The sequence below is a fragment of the Nuphar pumila genome, chromosome 5 (genome assembly GCF_984573655.1).
Source record: "Nuphar pumila chromosome 5, dmNupPumi1.hap1.1, whole genome shotgun sequence".
Taxonomy (NCBI): domain Eukaryota; kingdom Viridiplantae; phylum Streptophyta; class Magnoliopsida; order Nymphaeales; family Nymphaeaceae; genus Nuphar; species Nuphar pumila.
Window position 1 is genome coordinate 133,832,501 of NC_143253.1, and position 23,587 is coordinate 133,856,087.

The 23,587-nt window shown below is 34.5% G+C and overlaps 1 protein-coding gene across 1 annotated transcript; it reads left to right on the forward strand.

The window, feature by feature from the left end:
* The first annotated feature begins 18,439 nt into the window (after nt 1-18,439).
* Nucleotides 18,440-23,356, forward strand: LOC149838842 (uncharacterized protein At5g02240-like). Its single transcript, XM_090007816.1, has 7 exons — nt 18,440-18,485; nt 18,586-18,833; nt 18,926-18,962; nt 20,167-20,267; nt 20,624-20,685; nt 22,823-22,946; nt 23,073-23,356. Exons 1-7 carry the CDS (start codon nt 18,440-18,442, stop codon nt 23,190-23,192), a joined length of 738 nt encoding a protein of 245 aa, XP_089863942.1. The 3' UTR covers nt 23,193-23,356.
* Nucleotides 23,357-23,587: the final 231 nt, after the last annotated feature.

The following is a 23,587-nucleotide window of genomic DNA, read 5'->3' on the forward strand; positions in this document are numbered from 1 at the left end:
ATTTTTGAAATCGCTCAGCAAAGGCTGTGTAAAATCGATCAGCGATGCTCGATGTGCAGCTACACACAGGTGGATCTAGGACTTTTGGGAGCCACCAGAAGAAAATGATAAGTCATCAATATATATATATATATATATATATATATATATAAAATCAAATTTGTGAGTATTTCTACATACTTATTAATCAATTTTTTATATCATGTCACATTGCAGGAAGCATTGTGCCTTACAAGGATGTGTTTGTTGAAACACATTGTATCAAAGAAGGCAAGAGCGACAATGGTATGTATTTATCGTATTAATAAACATTGTAATATACAAGTTACTTTGAATTATGTTATCATAAACATTGTAATTCTTAACTATTAATTCATATTCTAATTATTATTTTGTAAGAGTCATACGTGCAACAAATGATACAACGATATGGCGATGACTCTACTCAACATTCATCTTTTGATCTTGCATCATGGGTGACTGCTACAGGTGAACCCCAAAAAGGGTCATGTGTTCGGGTTTGGGAGTAACATGAACACCACACCAGTTGTTGCCTCCTGCAACCCGTGCTCATAGAGTTCTCCCGCTAGTATCAACTCCCAACATCTCATTGACCCTATTGTGTCTTGGGATGGTATTTATCAGCGTCTTGAGGACAAAATGCAACACTTTTTAAATAAAGTCATTCTCAACCTTGTTTGTAATGAGTTGTGCAACTTTTTTCAGAAAAGTAGAACTTCATCTGCATTCAACATGAGATCAGGTACCCGTCAGGTATGCATGATTGAGTTGCTATAAATTTTTTCTTATAATTTTGTTAATGTCCTTCAGTGTATTACTAATCTATTTGTCATTTAGCCATTTACTTTGTTGCATTAGATTAGATGGATTGCATATAATTTATTTCATTATGTTTTGTTTATAAGTACTAACATTTTGGTTCTCTTTTGTAGGATGATGGAGATGATCAACATAGAGGACTGAAGAAGGCATGGAGGAAGGGGTAGATTGAGAAAATGAAGAGGATGATGCTCCAAATCTTGGCGAGGATTAGATTTTTTTGTTTAATTTGTTTGACAAACTTGTAACTAATTATAACTTCGCAAGGATTGTACTTGGTAGTTAAAGTTTGTTTAATTTAGCATTTCTGTTTAATTTGTATGTATTTTTTATTTATATTGTTTTTTATAAGCAGGATAAATGAATTGTATGAGAAATTTTTCTCGATTTTCAAAATATTTTTTAAAAAAAATTATTTAAAACTTTTATAACAAATTAGAGATAGAGTAGCGATGGATAATATCTGTCACTGCTTCGCCGCCAATTTGAGGAAGTCATCGGTTTGCAGTAGAATTTAAGTCGTCGCTACTCCGTCGCTAATTAGCAACATAAATTAGCGACAGATATTCATCTATCGATAAATGGTAGCGACCAAAATAGTGACAGATTAAATTCTGTCGCTTAACCAAATCGGTCTTCGTTTAACGATGAATTCATGACGTACATGATCCATCGCTAATCCGTCGCAACATTGCAATGGATTAGCAACAGATAAATTTTGTCGCAATTTAGCGACTAGGGTTATGTGACGGATGATATTCGTTGTTAGTCCATCACAAAATTCATCATAAACATGTACAACGATGGATTAGTGACCGATAGCATCTGTCGCCATTACACATTTTCTTGTAGTGTTTCTAGATATAGATTATATGAAGATCAAAGTTTGGATATATTAATGCTTCCTAAAACTGAACATCATAAAAGTAGAGATTTTTTTATCGAAAATGTGCTTTCCGCAATGATACCTTCGCTTTTTTCTCTACTCGTACCTTATTTTGTACTAGATTAGACTTTTACCATGGTAGTTGCAGGTCTCTAATGGAAGTCTGAATTTTCCTAATGGCTTGAAGGAATCAGAAGATGTGTGGAAGGAGGGAGAGATGCACATACCTATCATGAGGGTCTCTATTTATAGATGGGCTTAGGCAAAAGTCTCACCTCTAATATAAGAAATTAATATATATTAATTTTTTATTATTAAAATAAATAAATAAATTATACATCATAATTTATTAAATTTTGAAATTAATTAAACTAGATAAGAAAGGTGGGGTCTTCTTACCTTGACTTGGGCTCTAGTGACATGGTAACATTCTAGGAGACCTACAAACCCAAAGACTTAACAAAATTCAATATTTAAATAGTCAATTTGATAGCCCTCAAAATATAGATCATCGTGGTGGTCTTATATTTAATCATACACATGCTAAACAATATTAATTTTTGACCTATAATTAGGCATGAACTTTAATCGATGATAAAATGCTCAAATTGACACAAATTTGGGCATGTAGATAGTCAATTTCAATGCCCTCGAAATGAGGAACGTCGAGGTTGACTACGATTTAATAGTGGAGCCACCAATCGGTTGAAATTTCTATCAAAACTATAATACCATTGTTAAGAGTGTCTGATCCATGGGTCCAATCCAATGAGATTGGATCTAAATATCCTAAGTTATATCTAACCCAATTACTTTTTAACAATATCCAAATGTCATGGATTATATCCAACTTAATTGAGTTAGATAAAAAAAACTATTAGTGAAATCCATTACCTAATTTAAGGTCTAAATTCATATTTAATGTAAATCTGAATGCTATGATTTATATCCAAATCCATTATCCATAATCTAAAAATATTAAAATTATTTATATTTTTATTTAATCTATATATTTTAAAATTTTTAATTATTCTTGCATTGTTATTCATAACTTGAGAGTTAATTTCATAATAATTTGAAATCAATAAAATCAAGAATTTCAAGAAAACCAAGAAAATTATACATATGTCAATCATGTCATACACATCTTAGCAGACTATAACATAAAAATCATGCAAACAATTAACATAATAGATCAGTTATATACGCATTCATTCATGCTAAGTTTTGCATCAACATAATAAATTATACATATGCATGAATATTTATAAAATGCGTGAACATATACAATATGCATAAACTTACCATTTTAATATTGTGAATCCTTCATTCATGAATAGCTTATTATCTTCACATATTGTTTTTTTGCTTAAAAGAAGCATGTCATATTCTATCTATATGTTATAAAAAATCATGTTTCACTTGCCAATATACGTCTATGGGTACAACATAGACTCTCCCAAATAGAGGTATAACACAGGTTTGTATTTTTAAATAATTATATCTTATTAACTTGCGTGATGGCCCAACTGTGTACACTCTGAAGAAAGAATATAATTTTATAAAGAGAGTTCCCAACTCCTGCAATCTCGATATATCAGATTTTTCTCATGAGTTTTACTTACTACACCACAGACAAATCATGGTAGTTCTCTCGGTTACTGGTCCTTTGGATGGAGAGACAAAGCAAATCTTTCGTGCTAAGCCAAATATCTCACAGAACCGTCAGTACCATGCTTACTCTAAATAATCCCCAAAGGAATTAACTTCATTTTGATTTATTAATTAACTTTCTTGTTAATCGTGCCAAAGCAAATATATAACCACATTCAGGGTTCAAATACAACAATATTCATGACACTCTATGCATACTTTTGATTAGTCTCTACCATAAAATCAATACAATGATACAATCATTATGCATTTATATAGTCAAGGTAGGCTAATCATTGATATTTATATATGCTCAATTCAATTAATAATGAAATGCATTCATTTAACATGCATATCAGTTCAATATATCATTTTTGCATCAACAAACATACTACAAAAAGTAAAATATAAGTCGACATTAACACATGACATATTGTGCAGTTCAAATCTCTGTTAACCCGATTTTAGAAAACCCACCAAAAATCATAGGTATCAAATTTAATTCACAAAGTTTTAATGAGATTGCCCTATCATCTTGAAAACACAGTCCAAGAAATAGAATTGCAAAATTCATTGTAATAAAATAAAAAAAATCAGGATTGAACCCTATTCAGAAAATATATCAGACAGATCTTGTTAACTGCAAAAATTTAATCCATCTTGAGGAATTTCTTGAGATTTACAAAAAAATATTTTGATAAAATTCTTTTTACAGAATCTTTTTATACATGTTGACGTTCACCAAGATTTTTTACAATTTATTTTGATTAGTTTTTATTAGGGTTTTAGAGCTTTCAAAATCTTTGGTCAAAACAATCTTGTTGACAGGGCATAAAATATATCCTCTATTGTAATGGATGTTTTGGCCTCCAAACTGAACCGAACTGGATGAAATAAGATTCTAAATTCAAGTCTTGGATGTTTAGAATACTCTAGTATTTCTACTTTTATTTATTGACCTTATTTTTATAAATATATCATTTTTTTTAAACTGATTGCAACAAAAAATAGAGGACAGAATAACCAAGATACAAACTCATGCAAAATCTATTAAGCAAGAACAAGAAACATGGTGAAACTCATACAATCATAATTTTTAGATATTCTAAACACATTTACAACATCATACAACATATCTTTGATCATATTTAGGCTAATATTTCTAAAACATTAATAAACAAAATCTAAAAATCATAAAACCTTCATGGAATATCTCAAATACAATTTCATTTATGCAAGAATCATAAGCGACAGAAAAATAACATGGAATCATAAATTGCTTATTCAATAACCTGTTGTTTAATCATGTTATACATAGCATAATCTATCATATATGATCAGATTAACTTTCTTTATCATAAAATATCAAAACCCTAAAACGTTTTTGGCAAAACCTTCTTCAAAATGATTTTCGCATAATTTTAACCAAGATCTATTTAAAAGACACATTTATAGCATCAAGATTTATGGAAAAACACTCAAACATATGCTTCTACATTTATTATTTATGCTGAACAATCAAATGGAATGTAGATCTATCTATTATTCACATGATTTTTGCCTTTTGAGGTTTTGAAACTAGTCTTTTCCAAATCATTTTCTTAAAATTGATCTTCTAAAATACCATTTTGGTTTTTTAAAAATAAAATCATATAGATCTAATATCCATAGATATTTTAGGTATAGATTATATGAAGATCCAATCCCTGAATCAAAGAGAAGGTGTGTTAATGCATCCTGAAATCAAACATCATAAAAGTAGAGATTTTCTACCAAAAACACGATTCTTGCAATGATACCATCACTTTTTTCTCCAGTCGTTCCGGGCTGGATTAGACCTTCACCAAGGTGGTTGCAGGTCTCTAATGGAGGTTTTGACTTTCCTAATAGCTTGAAGAAAGAAGAAGATGTGAGAAAGAAAGAGGAAGAGGTGCATATACCTATTATGAGAGTCTTTATTTATAGGTGGACTTAAGCAAGAATCTAATCTCTAATATAAGAGATTAATATATATTAAATTTTTTATCAATAAAATAAGTAAATAAATTATGGGTCATAACTTATTAAATTTTAAAATTGATTAAGCTAGATAAGAAATGTGGGGTATTCTTACCTTTACTTAGGCTCAAGTGACATGGTAACATTCTGGGAGGCCTACAGACCTAAAGGCTTAATAGAATTTGATATTTAAATAGTCGATTTGATAGCTCTCAAAACATAGATCGTCATAGTGGTCTTAGATTTAATCATACATATGCTAAAAAATATTGATTTTAAACCTACAATAAGGCACAAACTTTTGTCGATGATAAAATACTCAAATTGACACCAGTTTGGGTGTATAGATAGTTGAATTCAATGCCCTCAAAATGAAGAATGTTGAGGTCAACTCCAATTTAACAAGTGATCTAACAATCGGCCAAAATTTTTGTCAAAACTATAATAACATTGTTAAGAACGTATGATCCTATGGATCCAATCCAATGAGATTGGCTCCAAATATCTTAAGTTATATCTAACCCAATTAATCTTTAATAAGATCCAAATGTTATGGACTATATCCAACTTAATTGAGTTAGATAAAAAAAACATTAGTTATATCCATTACTTAATTTAAGGTCCAAATTCATATTTAATGTAAATCTGAATGCTAATAATAATTTTTATATAGATCTAATAGCCATAGATATTCTATGGTATAGATTATATGAAGATCCAAGCCATGAATCAAAGAGAATGGATGCTAATACATCCTGAAACCAAACATCATAAAAGTAGAGATTTTCTATCGAAAACACGATTCCCATAATGACACTGTTTCTTTTTTCTCCAGTCATCCCTTATTTTGGGCTAGATTAGACCTTCACCAAAGTGGTTGTAGGTCTTTAATGGAGGTTTTGACTTTCCTAATGGCTTGAAGGAAGAAAAAGATGTGAGGAAGAAGGAGTGAGAGATGCATATACCTATCTTGAGGGTCTTTATTTATATATGGACTTAAGCAAGAATCTCCTCTCTAATATAAAAGATTAATTTTCTTCATTAATAAAATAAGTAAATAAATTTTGGGTCATAAGAGTCTTCTTACCTTTAATTAGGCTCTAGTGACATGGTAACATTTTAGAAGGCCTACAGACCCAAAGAAATAACATAATTCAATATTTAAATAGTCGATTTGGTAGCCCTCAAAACATAGATCGTCATGGTGGTCTTAGATTTAATCATGCAGATACTGAAAAATATCGATTTTTGACTTACAATTAGGCACAAACTTCTGTCGATGATAAAATACTCAAATTGACCCCAATTTGGGTGTATAGATAGTTGATTTCAATGCCCTCAAAATGAAGAATGTCGAGGTCGACTCCAATTTAACAGGTGAGCTAGCAATCAGCCAATTTTTTTGTCAAAACTATAATAACATTCTTAAGAGTGTTTGATCCTATGGATCCAATCCAATGAGATTGCCTCCAAATATCCTAAGTTATATCTAACCCAATTAATCTTTAATAAGATCCAAATGTTATGAATTATATCCAACTTAATTGAGTTACATAAAAAAAACCATTAGCTATATACATTACCTAATTTATTGTCCAAATTCATATTTAATATAAATCTGAATGCTAAGATTTATATCCAAATCTAATGTGCATAATCTACAAATATTAAAATCATTTACATTTGTGTTTAGTCTACATATTTTAAATTTCGTAATTATTCTTGCATTGTTCTTAATAACTTGAGACTTAATTTTATAATAATTCAAAATCAAGAAAACCAAGAAATTATAATAATGCCATAGATGCAGATAAAGTTCATCATTTATTTATTTGAATTACCAAAAAAAATCTCGGGTTTTACACCGGGTCCAAACTCGAAGGTCTGATTAATACATGGGCCAAGGTATAGTTTGTGAAGTTTTATACTAGACCTAGTTCAGACCCGAGTACCGATTAAGACCCGCAATTTTTCAATGTAAAAATGATAAAAAAAATATTTACTCAGTACAGTTCCACAGTTCTTACTGGGTCTGAGTATGGTTTCTATTATAATATACCTGACTAAACCCGAGTCCAGACCCGATATCATACCCAAAAATCTGGTCCAAATCTGGTTCCACCTGGTTCAAACAAAACCCAATCCATTGACACCCCTAGCAAGGAGGAGGTAGTCAAAAGCATTTGGTTTAGGGTGGGCACTGCCCAACCTGATCTGAAACCTTTTTGGGGGATTTTCAGTCATGGTGGGAACGTGCCAACCCTGGCCAGTAGGTGGCTCTTCCCCATCATCTGATAAAGAGTGGCATCCATGGCCAAGTAGTGATTGAGTTGGTTAGGTATGTAAATGGTTTGGATTACGATCGGATGTGGTCAATACCAAATTTGACTAATTGGATGTTGGCTAAAAAGATTTAGATTCAGATGGCAAAAAAGTCATACCAGATCCGCTTTTTGCATGTAAATGGATTCAGATATCCATCACATTTGGATATTTGTTAGATTCAATAGCAATATATTAAAAGAATGTCTGTGTTCCAGCCGGCCATGAGGTTGGAATCACCAGGTGCCACACGGTGTTGTCCAGTAATCCCGTGACAGTCTGCGTCCTATTATAATCAGATATGGTTTTGGCTTACGGAATGCAACTAGACAGAATAGATTTTGGTCAGAAATAGGGTAAAAATCTGATCCGTTGACATCCTTGCATCTCTTTCTACCATTAGGATAGAAGCTTGCTGTGAACTAGCGTGCTATATTTATTAAAGGAGGCAGACTCAAGCTTTGTGTTTCATTTCGATAATTCGATAAGCAGCAAAATGACTACAGGATCAGCAGTCTACTGCACCTCGATGTACCATTTTGAACCTTATACAGAAAGTTTTTCCATATAATAAACAAGAGTTTAATTTCTTTCTGGTCAGTAATAGAAGCAATCATCCCTGTCGTCGAAAAACTGATGAAATCATGGCATCACCAAACTTGCACATTAAAAATCTTACACTAATTTCTTTTTTAAATAAGCCCAAGTATATCTAATGACTGAGTTATCTAGTAGAATGTCACTGGATCCATTATTTTGCCTAATTCAAGTTCACAGTTACAGTTCAAATTTTGCAGTTTCCAAAAAGGTTGGCTAATTCAGACAAGAGCTTAGACTGTCCAAGTATATTTCATGAATCAAAGTGATGGAGTTTTTCTTCTTCTTTTACTGGTTTTGCCTGCCTTTCAAAAATTTTGCACCTCGATGCACCATTTCCACCTCATCCTGACCATGTGAACCATGTGATTGGACCTTATCTAATGCCCAAAGTTGGTGGTCAGAAGTTGGAAAATGAGGCAAACACAAATCAAGTATTGATTTATTACGTTGTTGATAAACAAAATTGGTCTTCCATGTTTTGCTTTCTCCCTCCTATGTAGGGATGGCAGTGGACCCGGGCGGTGGTGGGGGGCCCACCCCATCTCAAAATCTTGCCCTCCATTCCCGTCTTCATTCCTGTGCGGGTCTTGATTTTAGCTTCCATCCCTGTGTGGGTCGTGATTTTTAAAAAATGATATTTTGCAGCTTTTAACTTTTGACACTATGAACATAAGGACAAGTGATACAACAAATAAGGCATGAAGCTATAGGACCTTTTATTTTTTTAATTAATACAAAATTATTTTTTGATATTTTAATTGTAGAAAATACATGTTTGATTAAAATTCCTAGAGTATTAAAATATCATTTTGTTAATAGTTTCTTTAATGCCCAATTGGGACGTGTCTCGTGATATACGTGTCTAAGCCATTTTGTTTTGTTTGGTTCTCTCTCTCTCCCTTCCTTCAAGTACATAATTGCTCCTTATAACATTATCGGACCTCCCATCTCACAAAAGTGACTGTTGGAAAGCCACACGACCTTACACCTTTTTTTGGAGGATCTCCTAACCCTCCCTAGTTTTTTAGCAATATCATGAATGCCTCTGTCCAAAAAAGTGACCTGTCCATCCGTCAGCATCAATGAAAAGGAGAAGAAGACACTGCAGCTACAGTTTCCACCTTTTACTCCCATACTAACCGGACGAGAGGGTATTGTGTGTTCTTCCCGAAACACAAATTTGCTTTTGTTCTCATGTGTACGATGGAATAACTTGAGACTCACGATAATTCATATGCCAATGTTGCCCATGATGACTTTATTATAATAAAATAACATATAAAAAAAGGTAGATATGCTTTTGATGAAACAGCCTTCTCGTTCATGCCTTGTATTAGATAGAAAACATTCCTGGGTTCATTCTTACTTCATTGAGATAACTATAAATGGAACGACTGGTTCGATCATTGGTGAGCATCATAACAGGGGGCTTAAGGGCTTTACCGAGAGAGAGTCTGCTTCCAAAACAACCGGTATTCCAACAACAGCAGGTGGGAATATCGCTCAGTTCAATCGGTCTCTCAGGGAGAGATCAGGGTGTTTTACACAGCTTGTTTGGCTCATTGCTGGCTCTTCACGTTGTTTTCTTTTATTGTCTTAGTGATATTTCATCACTCACGGCTTTCTCTTGTACTTTTTCTTTATCCAATGCAATGATCACACTTTTGGTGCCCTATAGCACTGAATATTTGAGTGACTTGAATGCTATGTCACAAGGATTCTCATAGACACATGCATAGTGATAAATATCATGAGAAAATTGCCTGAAAATTTAAAACGGTAATTTTTTACAAGATTTTTTAAAATATAGTGAGATTTATGAAAACACATAAATACCGTGATTTAAACATGACTATTTATCATGAAAAAAATGTGTTTTTATTTTTAAATAGTTTTTATTAATATTTTCTTATAAAAAATATTTTTTAAATTTTAATTTATTTTATTATTGCCAAGATTTTGTTAAAAATGCGAGTTTATGAAAATTTTCAAATTCTCGCAAGTTTTTAAAAAATGATATTTTGCAGCTTTTAACTTTTGACACTATGAACACAAGGACAAGTGATACAACAAATAAGGCATGAAGCTATAGGACCTTTTATTTTTTTAATTAATATAAAATTATTTTTTGATATTTTAATTGTAGAAAATACATGTTTGATTAAAACTCCTAGAGTATTAAAATATCATTTTGTTAATAGTTTCTTTAATACCCAATTGGGACGTGTCTCGTGATATACGTGTCTAAGCCATTTTGTTTTGTTTGGTTCTCTCTCTCTCTCCTTTCCTTCAAGTACATAATTGCTCCTTATAACATTATCGGACCTTCCCCATCTCACAAAAGTGACCGTTGAAAAGCCACACGACCTTACACCTTTTTGGAGGATATCCTAACCCTCCCTAGTTTTTTAGCAATATCATGAATGCCTCTGTCCAAAAAAGTGACATGTCCATTCTTCAGCATCACTGAAAAGGAGAAGAAGACACTGCAGCTACCGTTTCCCGGGGCAAGTTATATGTGCACCCCCCCCCCCAATGTGCACTGTAGCTACATTGCATGTTCGGGGGAGTACACGCAACACCCTCTCACCGAAATTAGGTTATATGTTCCCCCCCCCCCAAGAACACGTAGGTGCATGTTCTCAGGTCTGAATGAGCACCACGTATGTAAGCACGTGGGGCTCATTTCTCCGTATGTGTCTCCATTACTTAGCATCGAAGTTTGGTACATTTGCAAAGATTTAAGTACCCTTTCCCGCCATTAGTGCCATGAAACGATGTTTCGAGTAAAGGACAAAAATGTCCTCTCGCCAGAGTTTGCAAATACTTAAGTACCCTTTCCCGCCATTGGTGCCATAAAATGACGTTTCGAGTAAAGGACAAAAATATCCTCCCACCAGAAAGGATTAAAATCATCATCATTTTCACCCTAAGGAGTAGACTCCTCTGCTTTAACAGTAGCTCTTCGCAATATGTCGCCTCAATGTTCTGGATCAACCTTTGGCGATGCACCATCTACTGTAATAGGAGCTCCCTTTAACGATGCAGTCTTTGCCGTCGTCTTCTGCCACCGAAGCACCCTTTGCCATCGTTTGTTGTCGCCGGAGCGTAGTCAAATCACTGTTGCCACCATCGGCTGCATCTACCTTGTAGGTGCTTCTCTCCTCCACTGTCGGATTAGCAAAACTTTGTCCTAGAAGGTGAGTTTTGTATAAGTTTTCGTTATGTAAACAAATCAATTTGTAAATCTGAATGCTAAATCTTACAAGTGGTTGTATTATACATGCTAAATAATACATATTTTCATATTGAAACACGAGTCATGAAAGGCAACGATATGTACTTATAAAGGCTAAATTTCTACAACGATTTGTAAGTTTGAAATTAACAAAGAGTTATATATTTAATACAATAGCGATTTGTTCGATGCAGCAACGATTTATATGTTTGAAGTAGTAGCAATTTACGATTTATGGTTCATGATTTATATATTTAAAGCAGCAACAATTTATACATTTAATTCAGTAGCGATTTATGATTTATAATAATATGTACTTATGAAGGGTTCGATTTCTACAACAATTTGTATGTTTGAAGGAGCGCTTTATACGTTCGATGCAACAACGATTTATATGTTTGAAGCAGCAGTCATGTGTATTTATGATTTATGAAGTTACCATGATTTGTACTTAAGTTTGCTAAGTCATACTATGATGTTTACTTAGGAAGCCAAAATATTACAACGATATGTACTTATGAAGGGTGTGATTTGTATAACGATTTATACGTTTGAAGTAGCAACGATTTATACGTTTGATGCAGTAGCAATGTGTAATTATGAAGTTACCTCAATTTGTACTTAATTTTGCTAAATCGTACTATGATGTTTATTTATGAAGCCAAATATTATGACGGCTTGTAATGTTGGTGATTGTGTAACGAATGTGATAATTTGTAATAATATATACTTGAGAAAGTGGTTGTAACATACAATGATGCATAGTATAGTGCGATGCAACTGACGATCATGACAGATAACATGAAGAATGATGTGTGTGTAGATTTAATTTTGCATGGTCGGCAGAAAGAAATCCTTTTGTCTCATAAGTGCGCATAGTTTTCATTCTCCTCCTTCTTTCTTTGCTTTTCCTTTCTACGTCATCCTTCTTCATCTTTAGTTCTTCCTCATCTTTCTTCGTTTGCTTTTCATCTTCAATATTTGATGGATCAGGCTCTGCATACCATAAACCCTTAATATCATACTAAACCCTAACGCTAAACCTTAAACCCATAATATATTACTAAACCCTAAACCCTAAACCCTAAAACCCGAAACTCTAAACCTTAAGTGTTAACCCTAAACCCTAAACCCTAAACCCTAAAACCCTAAAACCCTAAAACCCGAAACACTAAACCTTAAGTGTTAACCCTAAACCCTAAACCCTTAACCTAAACCCTAACCCTAACCCTAAACCCTTAATATCTTACTAAACCATAATTTTAAACCATAAACCCTTAATATATTACTAAACCCTAAACCTTAAACCCTAAATCCTAAACCTAAAACCTGAACACTAAACCCTCTACCTAAACCCTCGATTAATATGTTGATTTTGTATATCGATTTATAAGCTATCAATAGGAATTTTCATATCGATTTGTATGATATTTGATCATCGATTTGCGTTATACTATGACAATATTTTTGTGACAAAGGCAAATTGACTAAACATTACAACGATTTTTAAGATATCAATAGGAAATGCCATATCGATTTAAGATATTGTTTTGATTCTTAATATTGATTTAAGATATTGTTTTGATTATAAATATTGATTTTTAAGATATCAAAATAAATTTCCAAATCGATTTAAGATATTGTTCTGAATCTTAATATCGATTTGTGTGTTGATTCTTGATATCGATTTAAGATATTTTTTTTTATTATTAATATTGATTTATATGTTATTGTTTTGATTATAAATATCAATTTTTAAGATATCAATAGGAATTTTTATATTGATTTAAGATATTGTTTTGATTCTAAATATCAATTTTTAAGATATCAATACGAATTTCCAAATCGATTTAAGATATTATTCTGAATCTTAATGTTGGTTTCTATGCTGATTCTTGATATCGATTTAAGATATTGTTTTGATTATTAAATTCAATTTATATGTTATTGTTTTTGTTCTAAATATTGAGTTATATGTTTATTCTGTATATCGATTTATAAGCTATGAACAGGAATTTCCATATCGATTTGTATGATGTTTGATCATCGAATTGCGTTATACTAAGACAATATTTTTGTAACAAAGGCAAATCGACTAAATCGTTGCCACTGAACAAATCGTTGTAATGATCTGTGTTCGTAAATAAAAAACAGACAAGCATTTAGCGTTGTGTGCAGTGAAAATGTCACTGATTTGCACAATGATTGATAAATATCTGAAATGGTGAATTCTGAAAGATAAAAGCAATATACTAGTAATGAATCTTTTTGCATAAATTTTGACAAACAACTGAAATGATTTGCACAAAATCGATTTATACTCATGCACTACGAATTTTATTCAGATGTGGCTGACATAAACGTCATTGTGTAAATCGTTATACCATCATGATTTACACAATGACGTCTGTCTTTTAGACAATGAGCTTTATCTAAGTGAATGACATGTACCATCGTGATTTACACAATGATGTATGAAGGCCATGTGCTATCGCGATTTGCTTTTACCGACAATGTCTATGTCAATGATATTTCCTAATCGCTTTTACAAGCGATTGGGGTTTAGGGTTTAGGTTTTAGGTTTAAGGATTTTAGGGTTTACTTGAATGATACAAATCGAGTCAACTTCTTAAATACAAATGGATTTCGTTCACAAAGATACATCGTTCTCGCTGAAACCTCGTAACTATAAATCCACATGATTTAAAACCATATTCATATACAAAAATATTAGTATTTAGTTACAATACATCATGACCAATGGTTTGGCTTAGATACAATACATGATCATCATCAAGAAAAAATATATATATCATCACCAGTATGAAACCCACGTCCAAAATAGTGATGTGCTTCTAATGAAATCCAAGTGCGGGAATGTTGATAGCTATTTATAAGAGGTCATTTCCATCAAACGCATATCTATCTTTTAGAGGCTCTTATTTTTATAGAAGTACTTAAAACATCTGTATCGTTCATCGTCGAATTCATTTTCTGTTGCAAAGCGATTCTATGTGCAGCTGCGGATACATCCTCTCCAAGAAAATGAGCTCATTAGTAATGGTAGGCCACTGCACCATTTTCTTCGGGTTGAGGTTGATAGAGACCCTAGCAATGGTGCACCTTGAGAATATGTTTCACAAACTTCAACTCAGACAATGTCCCCTTGAAGAGCCAATGGGCTATATCATAAATCGCTTTTACATATTTGTCATAAATTATATCGAAGACAAATACGTAAAAGCGATTTATGATGTAGCTCATCGGCTCCTTCAAGGAGATAGTGCTTGAGCTGAAGTTTGTGAAGCATATTCTCAAGAGTACACAAATGATAGAGTCTCTATCAGCCTCAGCCCGAGGGAAATGGTGCAGTGGCCTGCCATTACTAATGAGCTCCTTTTCTTGGAGAGGATGTATCCGCAGCTCCACATAGAATTGCTTTGCAACAGGAAATAAACTCGATGATGAACGATTTGGATGTTTTGAGTTCTTCTTCTATAAAAATGAGTCTTTAAAAGATAGATATGTGTTTGACAGAAATGTCAAAGAAGAAGAAGAAGAAGATGAAGACAAAGGAGAAAAATGAAAAAGAAGAAATTGCGTTGCCGGAGAAAAGAGGAAGAGATGTTAAATAGACTAGGGTTTTACACCTGGACAACGGGTCGGGTCGGGTAGGGTTTTATATATATCTATATTAGGGTTTTATATTTTGCAAGGTTTTACACACATGTACACAAATCGACACGATGTTTAGACTTAGTAAAGTACAAATCGATTTAAGCAACAGTTGCAAACCATTATGAGTAAAGCGTGATGTTACATATGAATATTGTTCACATAGACAAACAAAGACATATTGTTGTCTCAGTTACTTCATAATATATTACAAATCGATACTAGACAATACATAATATCTTACAAATCGATATACATATCACATAATATATTACAAATCGATACGGCAATTCAGCCTAATAGCTTACAAATCGACTCTACAAAACACATAAAATCTTACAAATCGATGTACATATGGCAAAATATATTATAAATTGTGCCATATCTTTTATAAATCGGTAAACATATCACATAATATATTACTATACCTAAGCCAATACGCTAAACCCTAAACGATGTATATAATGATGTGTATATTTGAAGGTTAGATGAGACAATGATTTGTCTGTGTACTTTTATCGCGATTTGTACTCATGCAAATTACGATTTTCATTCAGTTGTGGTTGACATTGACGTCATTATGTAGATCGTGATAGAATAATATATAGTATAACATTTTACAAATTGATACTAGAAAATACATAATATCTTACAAATTGATATACATATCGCATAATATATTAAAAACTGATACGACAATTCAGCATAATAGCTTACAAATTGACACTACAAAACACATAATATCTTACAAATCACTATATATATCTGCCAATAGGTTACAAAGTATATTACAAATTGATACAGAAATTCAGCATAATAGCTTACAAATCGATATTAACAAACAAAACAATATCTTACAAATCGGCAATATGTTACTGCAATCGTGGTTTGCGATACATTGCATATACTGAGTGAATGAATGATTTTCTCTAATTGTATAAGCCCTGAGCAACGGCGATTTACCTAAGGTATCAAAATTATAAAGATTTATGAAGTTACCACAATTTGTACTTATGTTTGCTAAATCATACTACGATGTTTGCTTATGAAGCCAAAACGTTACAATGATATGTACTTATGAAGGATGTGATTTAAACCCTAAACCCTAAACATTACAACGATATCTTCAAGTTTTCAATCATTGAAACGATAAAATCTATCTGCAATAACAAAACAATGCCTTTATGACACTCACGATGACATACGTTCTTCAACAATAGCATGATGACATAGAAAGGTACTCACCACGCTTTAATGGCACTTGTTGAAATGTTTGTGTGTCATTGTTTTTTTCCATACTGCCTAACAAAAATGAAGAAGAAGAGAAGATTGTAAAAAGAGATGGCCGACAAATCCTTCTGTGATGCCCACCAATGATCGAACCAATCGTTCGATTTATAGTTATCTCCATGAGGTAGGAACGAACCAGGAAAAGTTTTCTATCTAACACAAGGCAGGAACGAGAAGGCGGCCATGTGTTGTAGCACAAGCTAAAAACAAAGGCGAAATGTGCAAATCTATATACGGGGAGCGGAAGAACATTTTTGTCCAATGCATATCTATCTTACGGGAGGACATTTTCGTCAAAAGCATATCTACCTTTTTTATATGTTATTTTATTATAAAGTTATCATTGGCAACATTGGCATATGAATTGTCGTAGGTCCCATGATATTCCACCATACACATTGAAACACGTGAATTTGTGTTCCGGAGAGAACACACAACACCCTCTCCCCTCTCACAGTTTCCACCTTTTACTCCCATACTACCGGACTAGCTAAAAATGGCTCATTCAAGCTCGAGACTCTGCTCATATGGTAAGGGCAACTTATGAATCTCACCAAGTTGACAAGATATGTCACCTACCCAAAAGAAGTATCCCTTGCTGCAAGATCGAAGCTAGGTTTACTCTGCGGTAGCAGGGGGGCTTAAGGGTTTTACCAACAGAGAGAGAGAGAGAGAGAGAGAGGGCGTGGGGGGACGCCGCCTTCCATAACAGCCGGTATTCCGACAGCAGCAGGTCGGAATACCGCTCCGTCCAATCGGTGTCTCAGAGAGAGATCGGGGTGTTTTATGCAGCTTGTTTGGCTCATTGCTGGCTCTTCACGTTGTTTTCTTTTATTTCATCACTCACTGCTTTGTCTTGTACTTTTTCTTTATCCAATGCATTGATCACTCTTTCAAAAAACAAAATGATCAAGGAGACTGGACCAAAATCGGGGAACCTACTGTATATAACCTGTAAACAAAAAAGGCAGGATAACCTATAGGATGAAACCAGTCACCACAGGAAAGTTACACATAAAGACCACAAACCGACTATTATCGTCGATACAATTAAGAGGCAGTTGATCACTTTTACTTTTGGTGCCCTATAGCAGTGAATATCGGATCGTTTATTACTAGCCTGATTTAATTTGGTAATCGTGAGGTACCATTGAGTGACTTGAATGCTATGTCACAAGGATTCTCGTAGACACAAGCATAGTGACAAATATCGCGATAAATTGCTTGAAAGTTTCAAAGGGCATTTTTTGCGAGTTTTTTTATTTTTAAATACTTTTTATTAAGATTTTAATATAAAAATTATTTTTAAAATTTTTTAATTTATTTCATTGTTGCCAAGATTTTGCTGAAAATGAGAGTTGATGAAAATTTTCAAATTCTCGAGTGTTTTTAAAAAATGATATTTTGCAGCTTTCAACTTTTGTCACTGTGAACACAAGGACAAGCTATAGGACCTTTTATTTTTTTTAATTAATAAAAAAATATTTTTTTATATTTTAATTGCATAAAAGACATGTTTGATTAAAAATCCAAAAGTATTAAAATATCATTTTGTTAATAGTTTCTTTAATACCCCATTGGGATGTGTCGGGTGATGCATGTGTCTAAGCCGTTTTGTTTTGTTTTGTTTGGTTCTCCCTCTCTCTTCCTTCCTTCAAGTACATAATTGCCCCTTGTAACATTATTGGACCTTTCCCTACGCAAGAATCCACGCCAATCCCACAGTGGGGATCCGGTCCATCCTGCCTTACGTAGCACACCGGCGCCTGCGGGTATATTTTTAGGGTCCTGTCCCCTAGCGTTCACGTGTTAAGTGGACCTTCCTTTCTATATATGACGTCGCCAACCCCTGCGTGATTTCCCACAGTGAACAGCGCTCTCAATCCTCGTCAGAAAAATCCAAGAGCTTTGGTTTCAGACGCTTCGCCGTTTCAGCCATGGCTTTAATGACGGTCTTGATCACCGGAGCCGGCGGCAGAACCGGTAAAAGTTTTTCCTAAGAAACCCAATCACCATTTATCGTTTTCTCCCTTTTTCCCCTGTGCGCGGATTCATTTTGAACGAGTGATTTGTGGGATTGTAGGGAGAAATGCGCTTAAGAAACTGAAGGAGAGGAGTGATCAGTTCGTTGCAAGAGGTTTGGTTAGAAGAGTGGAGAGTAAGAAGAAAATAGGAGGAGGTAACGACGTGTTTGTTGGGGATATTAGGGACCCCAGCAGCATTCTGCCAGCATTTGAAGGTGGTATTGATGCATTGGTGATTCTCACAAGTGCACCTGAATTAACCGATGAACCAAATTCCCGCTCTGAAGAAGGGGCAGACCCTGAACAGGTGGCTTTGGAGTTTGACTTGTGGAATTGACGGTATACTTTTTTCAGCATTTTATGTGCAATTGTATTTACATTTTATTTTTTGGATTTTAGGTTGAATGGTGGGGACAGAAGCATCAGATCGATGCCGGTTGGTATTTTCTTTTTGGGTTATGCAATTTGGAGCCCATTCTATGATGGGGTGATGCAGAGTGCGAACCAGACAGAACCTAGAGCCACTGAATCCAATTAAATCTAATCTTATACTTTGGATAATTTTTAATTTTGGGTCATAAGTCGTATTTAGATATCAAATATATATTGGATTTATATCCATTTAAATTGTTTATCAAGATAGGAAACTTATCATAGTTAGCGTTTATCAAATTAGGTAGATTTTATCAGTTACCATTGTAAAACCTCATCCATAAAAAGATGAAATAGGCAGGAATCATGGAAGTTTAGATTTGAGATTAACTCTAGTTTGTTTCTATTTTCTTCTACTTCCTGTATTTTTAAATTATTTTAGATAATTTAGCTTCTTAGCTGTGCCAGGTGCCGAATCGTGCAGGGTTCAGGAGCGATCCTCCTGTTTACTGCATCATCCCATGAAAGATAGTGTGTAGGGCTAGTAAACAAGCTGAACGAACAGAATAGGCCATGTTCGGGCTTAACTCATTTACCAGTGGATTCATTTTGTAGCTCACCTCGTGTTTGTTTTTAGCCGAGCTGAGCTTGAGATTGGCTTGTCCGTGAATGAGGTGAGCCGAACATGAGCTGGCTAATGTAAAAAACATTCCATGTTATTTATGTAGAATATATATATTACACTTAAAAAATATATTTTATATATATTACACTTAATAGTTCTCTTTATGTATATTTTATGCATTATTTTTTTACATATTATACTTAAAGTATATATTATACATAAAAATATATATTATTTATCTATATGAGCTCTAGGAAGCCGAGTTGAGTCTAACACCTCGACTCGTTTTATGCTAAAACGAGTTGCTCGTGGCTCTACTCGCCATCTATACGAACCAATCATGAACGACTTCGTGAAGGGGCGAACCGAGCCAGGTCACGAGCTACTCAGATGATTTACCAGCCCTAATTGTGTGAATGATACGAAGCACACAATCTGAATTCACAAAAAAAAAGTAAAGAAAACACACTCTAAGTTGCGAGTGAAGAATGTCATCTTTCACCTGATGTGGAATTGGTATTCCATCGCTCAAAACAAAAGTTTGATTCCATGCAGTTGGCTTTCAGTTCAGCTAAGCAAAACATCCCTTTAGTGTCATGTTATTGTAGTTTATGTTTATTTACTTAAAGAGTTTTTTATGCAGCTATAAATGCGGGAGTAAAGCACATTGTTTTGGTGGGGGCCATCGGTGGAACAGATCCTAAACGTTATCTTTCTTACAGTACTGTATATCAAAATATGTCTGTAAGTTAGTTTTGGTTAACTATATCAAAATATGTCGATAAGTTGGCTTTGGTTAGAAACTTTTTTTTTTGTTAATTGATTATGAGCTATATGTATCATCTCTTGGTCCGTCTATAATTTTCTTCCCGTTTAAATACGTCGGTCTTTGGCCATTTTTCTGTTGCTGGTTAGCTGTTTTGGTATTTATGTCCTTTACTATGTTCTTCCTTTCTATTTGACTTGTTCATCTTTCTTTCTGTTTTGAAGAATGATTTTGTCTATCTGAGTTTTTTATTCTATAAATTATATGAAATGCTTCTTTGCACATGAAAATTGTTGGAACTTTGTAAGGGACAGAAATTGTTTTGTGCTTTCAGATTTACAAGCGTAAGGCCGAGGAGTACTTGGTAAACTCAGGTGTACCATATACAATCATAAGGTACCTTTAAGAATTTCTTATGATCTGAATGTATTTAATGAGTTACAATCTAGATGTCCTACCAAATTTGTTGGAACATTTGTGTTATGCATCTTTGGTTCAGTAAATTAAGAATGTGATCATATTTTTTAGTTGGCCTTAAAGTTCCTGTTCAACAATTTCTTTCTCTAACTTGTTCATTTTCCACTTTGGAACTGGATAGCCAGATGTATTTACTGTCAAAATGTTTTTTTTGTTTACCAAAGTTCCTAATATTATTTCAAGATACAGATTTTTAGTATTATTTATGGAACCACTGCGTCGAAGAAGTAGTTTGGTTGAGGCTTAGGTTTGGATCTAAAATCTAACATTGTGACTTTATTCGAAATATTAAAGAAATCTTTTTCTTTAAACGTGTCAGCTTGGCTCACAGCCCTACTGATCTCAAGCATAACAAGCCCAAGCTCATTATGAGCCTGAGTGGGCCTGGTAAATGAGATGAATGAGCCAAGCTTGAAGCATTCAAGCTCATAAGTAGGGGTGGCAATTTCTGACACGACCCGCCAACCCGCCTCTTAGGCGGGTTCGGGTTGGGCTTAAGCCAACCCGTTTAATAAACAGGTCGACCCGCGTAACCCGTTTATTAAACAGGTCAGGTTCGGGTTGGGGGTATGCCAACCTGCCAACCCGGCTGACCCGTTTAATAAACGGGTTAGGCAGGTGGGTCAACCCGTCAACCCGCCAACCCGTCGACCCTCCAACCCGACCCGTCAACCCATCAACCTGACCCGCGACCCTGAGAACCCGTTTACCCGACCCAACCCATTTATTAAATGGGTTGGCGGGTCGTGTCGGGTTACCCGTTTATTAAATGGGTCGGGTTCGTGTTTGCCACAGCCGACCCGTTTAATAAACGGGTCGGGTTCGGGTTGAGGTATGCTGACCCGCCAACCCGTCGGGTCAACCCGCCAACCCGACACGATTGCCACCCCTACTCATAAGGAGCATGAGCAAAACAAGCTGCATACAAGCGGGCTTATTTACCAAAAAAATGCATTTTTTCAGAGTCAAAAGTAATAGGACTACAAAAACGACATTGTCTCAGACCTGAAAGGAATATGATTTTATCTCGATGCCTATTGCATGCATTCAATTATTTGTTCCACAATATGTTATATGATGTAAAATATATCTAAAATAAAATTGTTACAACTTACCGAGCTTATACAAGTTGAACCAATCCGAGAACTTATTATTCATGTTCGGCTTACCGATCCTACTTTAGGAGTTTGAACAAAGTCTTTACCAAAAGCTAGGCCACAAAAGGCACATATCATTACACAGCCCTTATAAGTCCGAGCAGGCAATAGTTGGTTAGTGCATGAATAATGGTCTAAGCTCAGCTTGTTTGGTTCATTTACCAGCTCTACTTCTCAAATCTTAACACGTTTGTGTATTGAATGCTTAAATAACAAGTACACTTCTCCGTTGTATGCATTCTTGTTCTTTGAACACTTGACCCTACCAGTCAATTTAAAGAAATCAACCTAAGGCAAAGGTATGTGCATCACAATCATGTCATTGGTGCATAGGGTGTTAATAGGTTGGGTTTGACCTGGACCTGACCCATACCATACAATAAGGGTAAGGGTTTGGTGATAAAAAAAGGAGGCCTTATTAGTATCTAAGTTGGATCTGAAAGGTCCGATTAGTGTATGGACATGGGCATATATAGTCTGTGAAATTTCATACCAGATCCAGGCTCCAGTCAAGTTCCAATTAAAACCCTTGATTTTTCAATGTAAAAAAGACAAAAAATATTATTTGACCGATTATGGACCGGGTCTGCTTCATGTAATTCTTAGAGGATATGGGTATGATTTTACGTATGGCAAACCTGATTGGACCTAGTCCGGACTCACCTGGGCCTGAACCAGCTCCGACCCATTGACACCCCTAATATTCATAGCCCTATATTCAATAACTAGTACCTCCGCAACATGAAAGTAGAAATACTCAAGTTCTTGGGTTAAACTAATATTCTCGGCACATGCACAGAGACACAGCATGGTTAAACTAAATAAGCATGGATCAAATCTTGTGTACATTTTATAGGATTACAATCTTATTCGCTATTAATTTGTCCTCTGTGTCCAAGACCTGGATTGTTGGTGGACGATGAAGGCGGCAAACGCGAGTTGCTGTTTGGACATGGTGATGTACTTTTTGAATCAGAAACAAATACAGTTCCCAGGGCTGATGTAGCAGAGGTTTGCATTCAGGTATGTTAATAGCTGTGGTGCACAGATGCATATGCATCGACATGTTAATTTGTTGAAGGTATCTGAATACGACACACATGCGTTCTGTTTGTCTACCTGAAAATTGCTTTCTTTTCATGTCTTCAGGCACTGCTGCACCATGAGGCAAGGAATAAGGCATTCGACCTGGCATCAAAGCCTGAGGGTGTTGGCACACATACAAAAGATTTCAAAGCCTTTTTCTCGCAAATCACTGAGACTTTTTGAGAGCTTGAACTTAAGCGCAGCTCGTTGTGCATGCGTGACAATTAAACAACCCTTCTTTTTATTCTTAAGAGTCATGGCTGCCAAACATGCTGCAAGTAGAATAAAATTTTCTGCTAGCTCAGTCCTGTGAAATTGTGAGTTAATCATGGGGTGATCTTTTTTAATGAAATTGTGTGGTAATCATGGAGTGAACTTTTTTTGTGAAATAAAGGGTGAAAAGCCAGTTACAAGAAATTTGATTTTCACTGGTGCAGCATTTGCAAAGCCTCACTGGTAAAGGTTTATTTGGCGCAATTTACCTTCGCCAATAAAAATTCTTTTCAGTTTCGCGTAAGTGAAAGATAGAATTTTACATAATCTTTTTATACATGTTACCGCTCACCCAGATTTTTCAT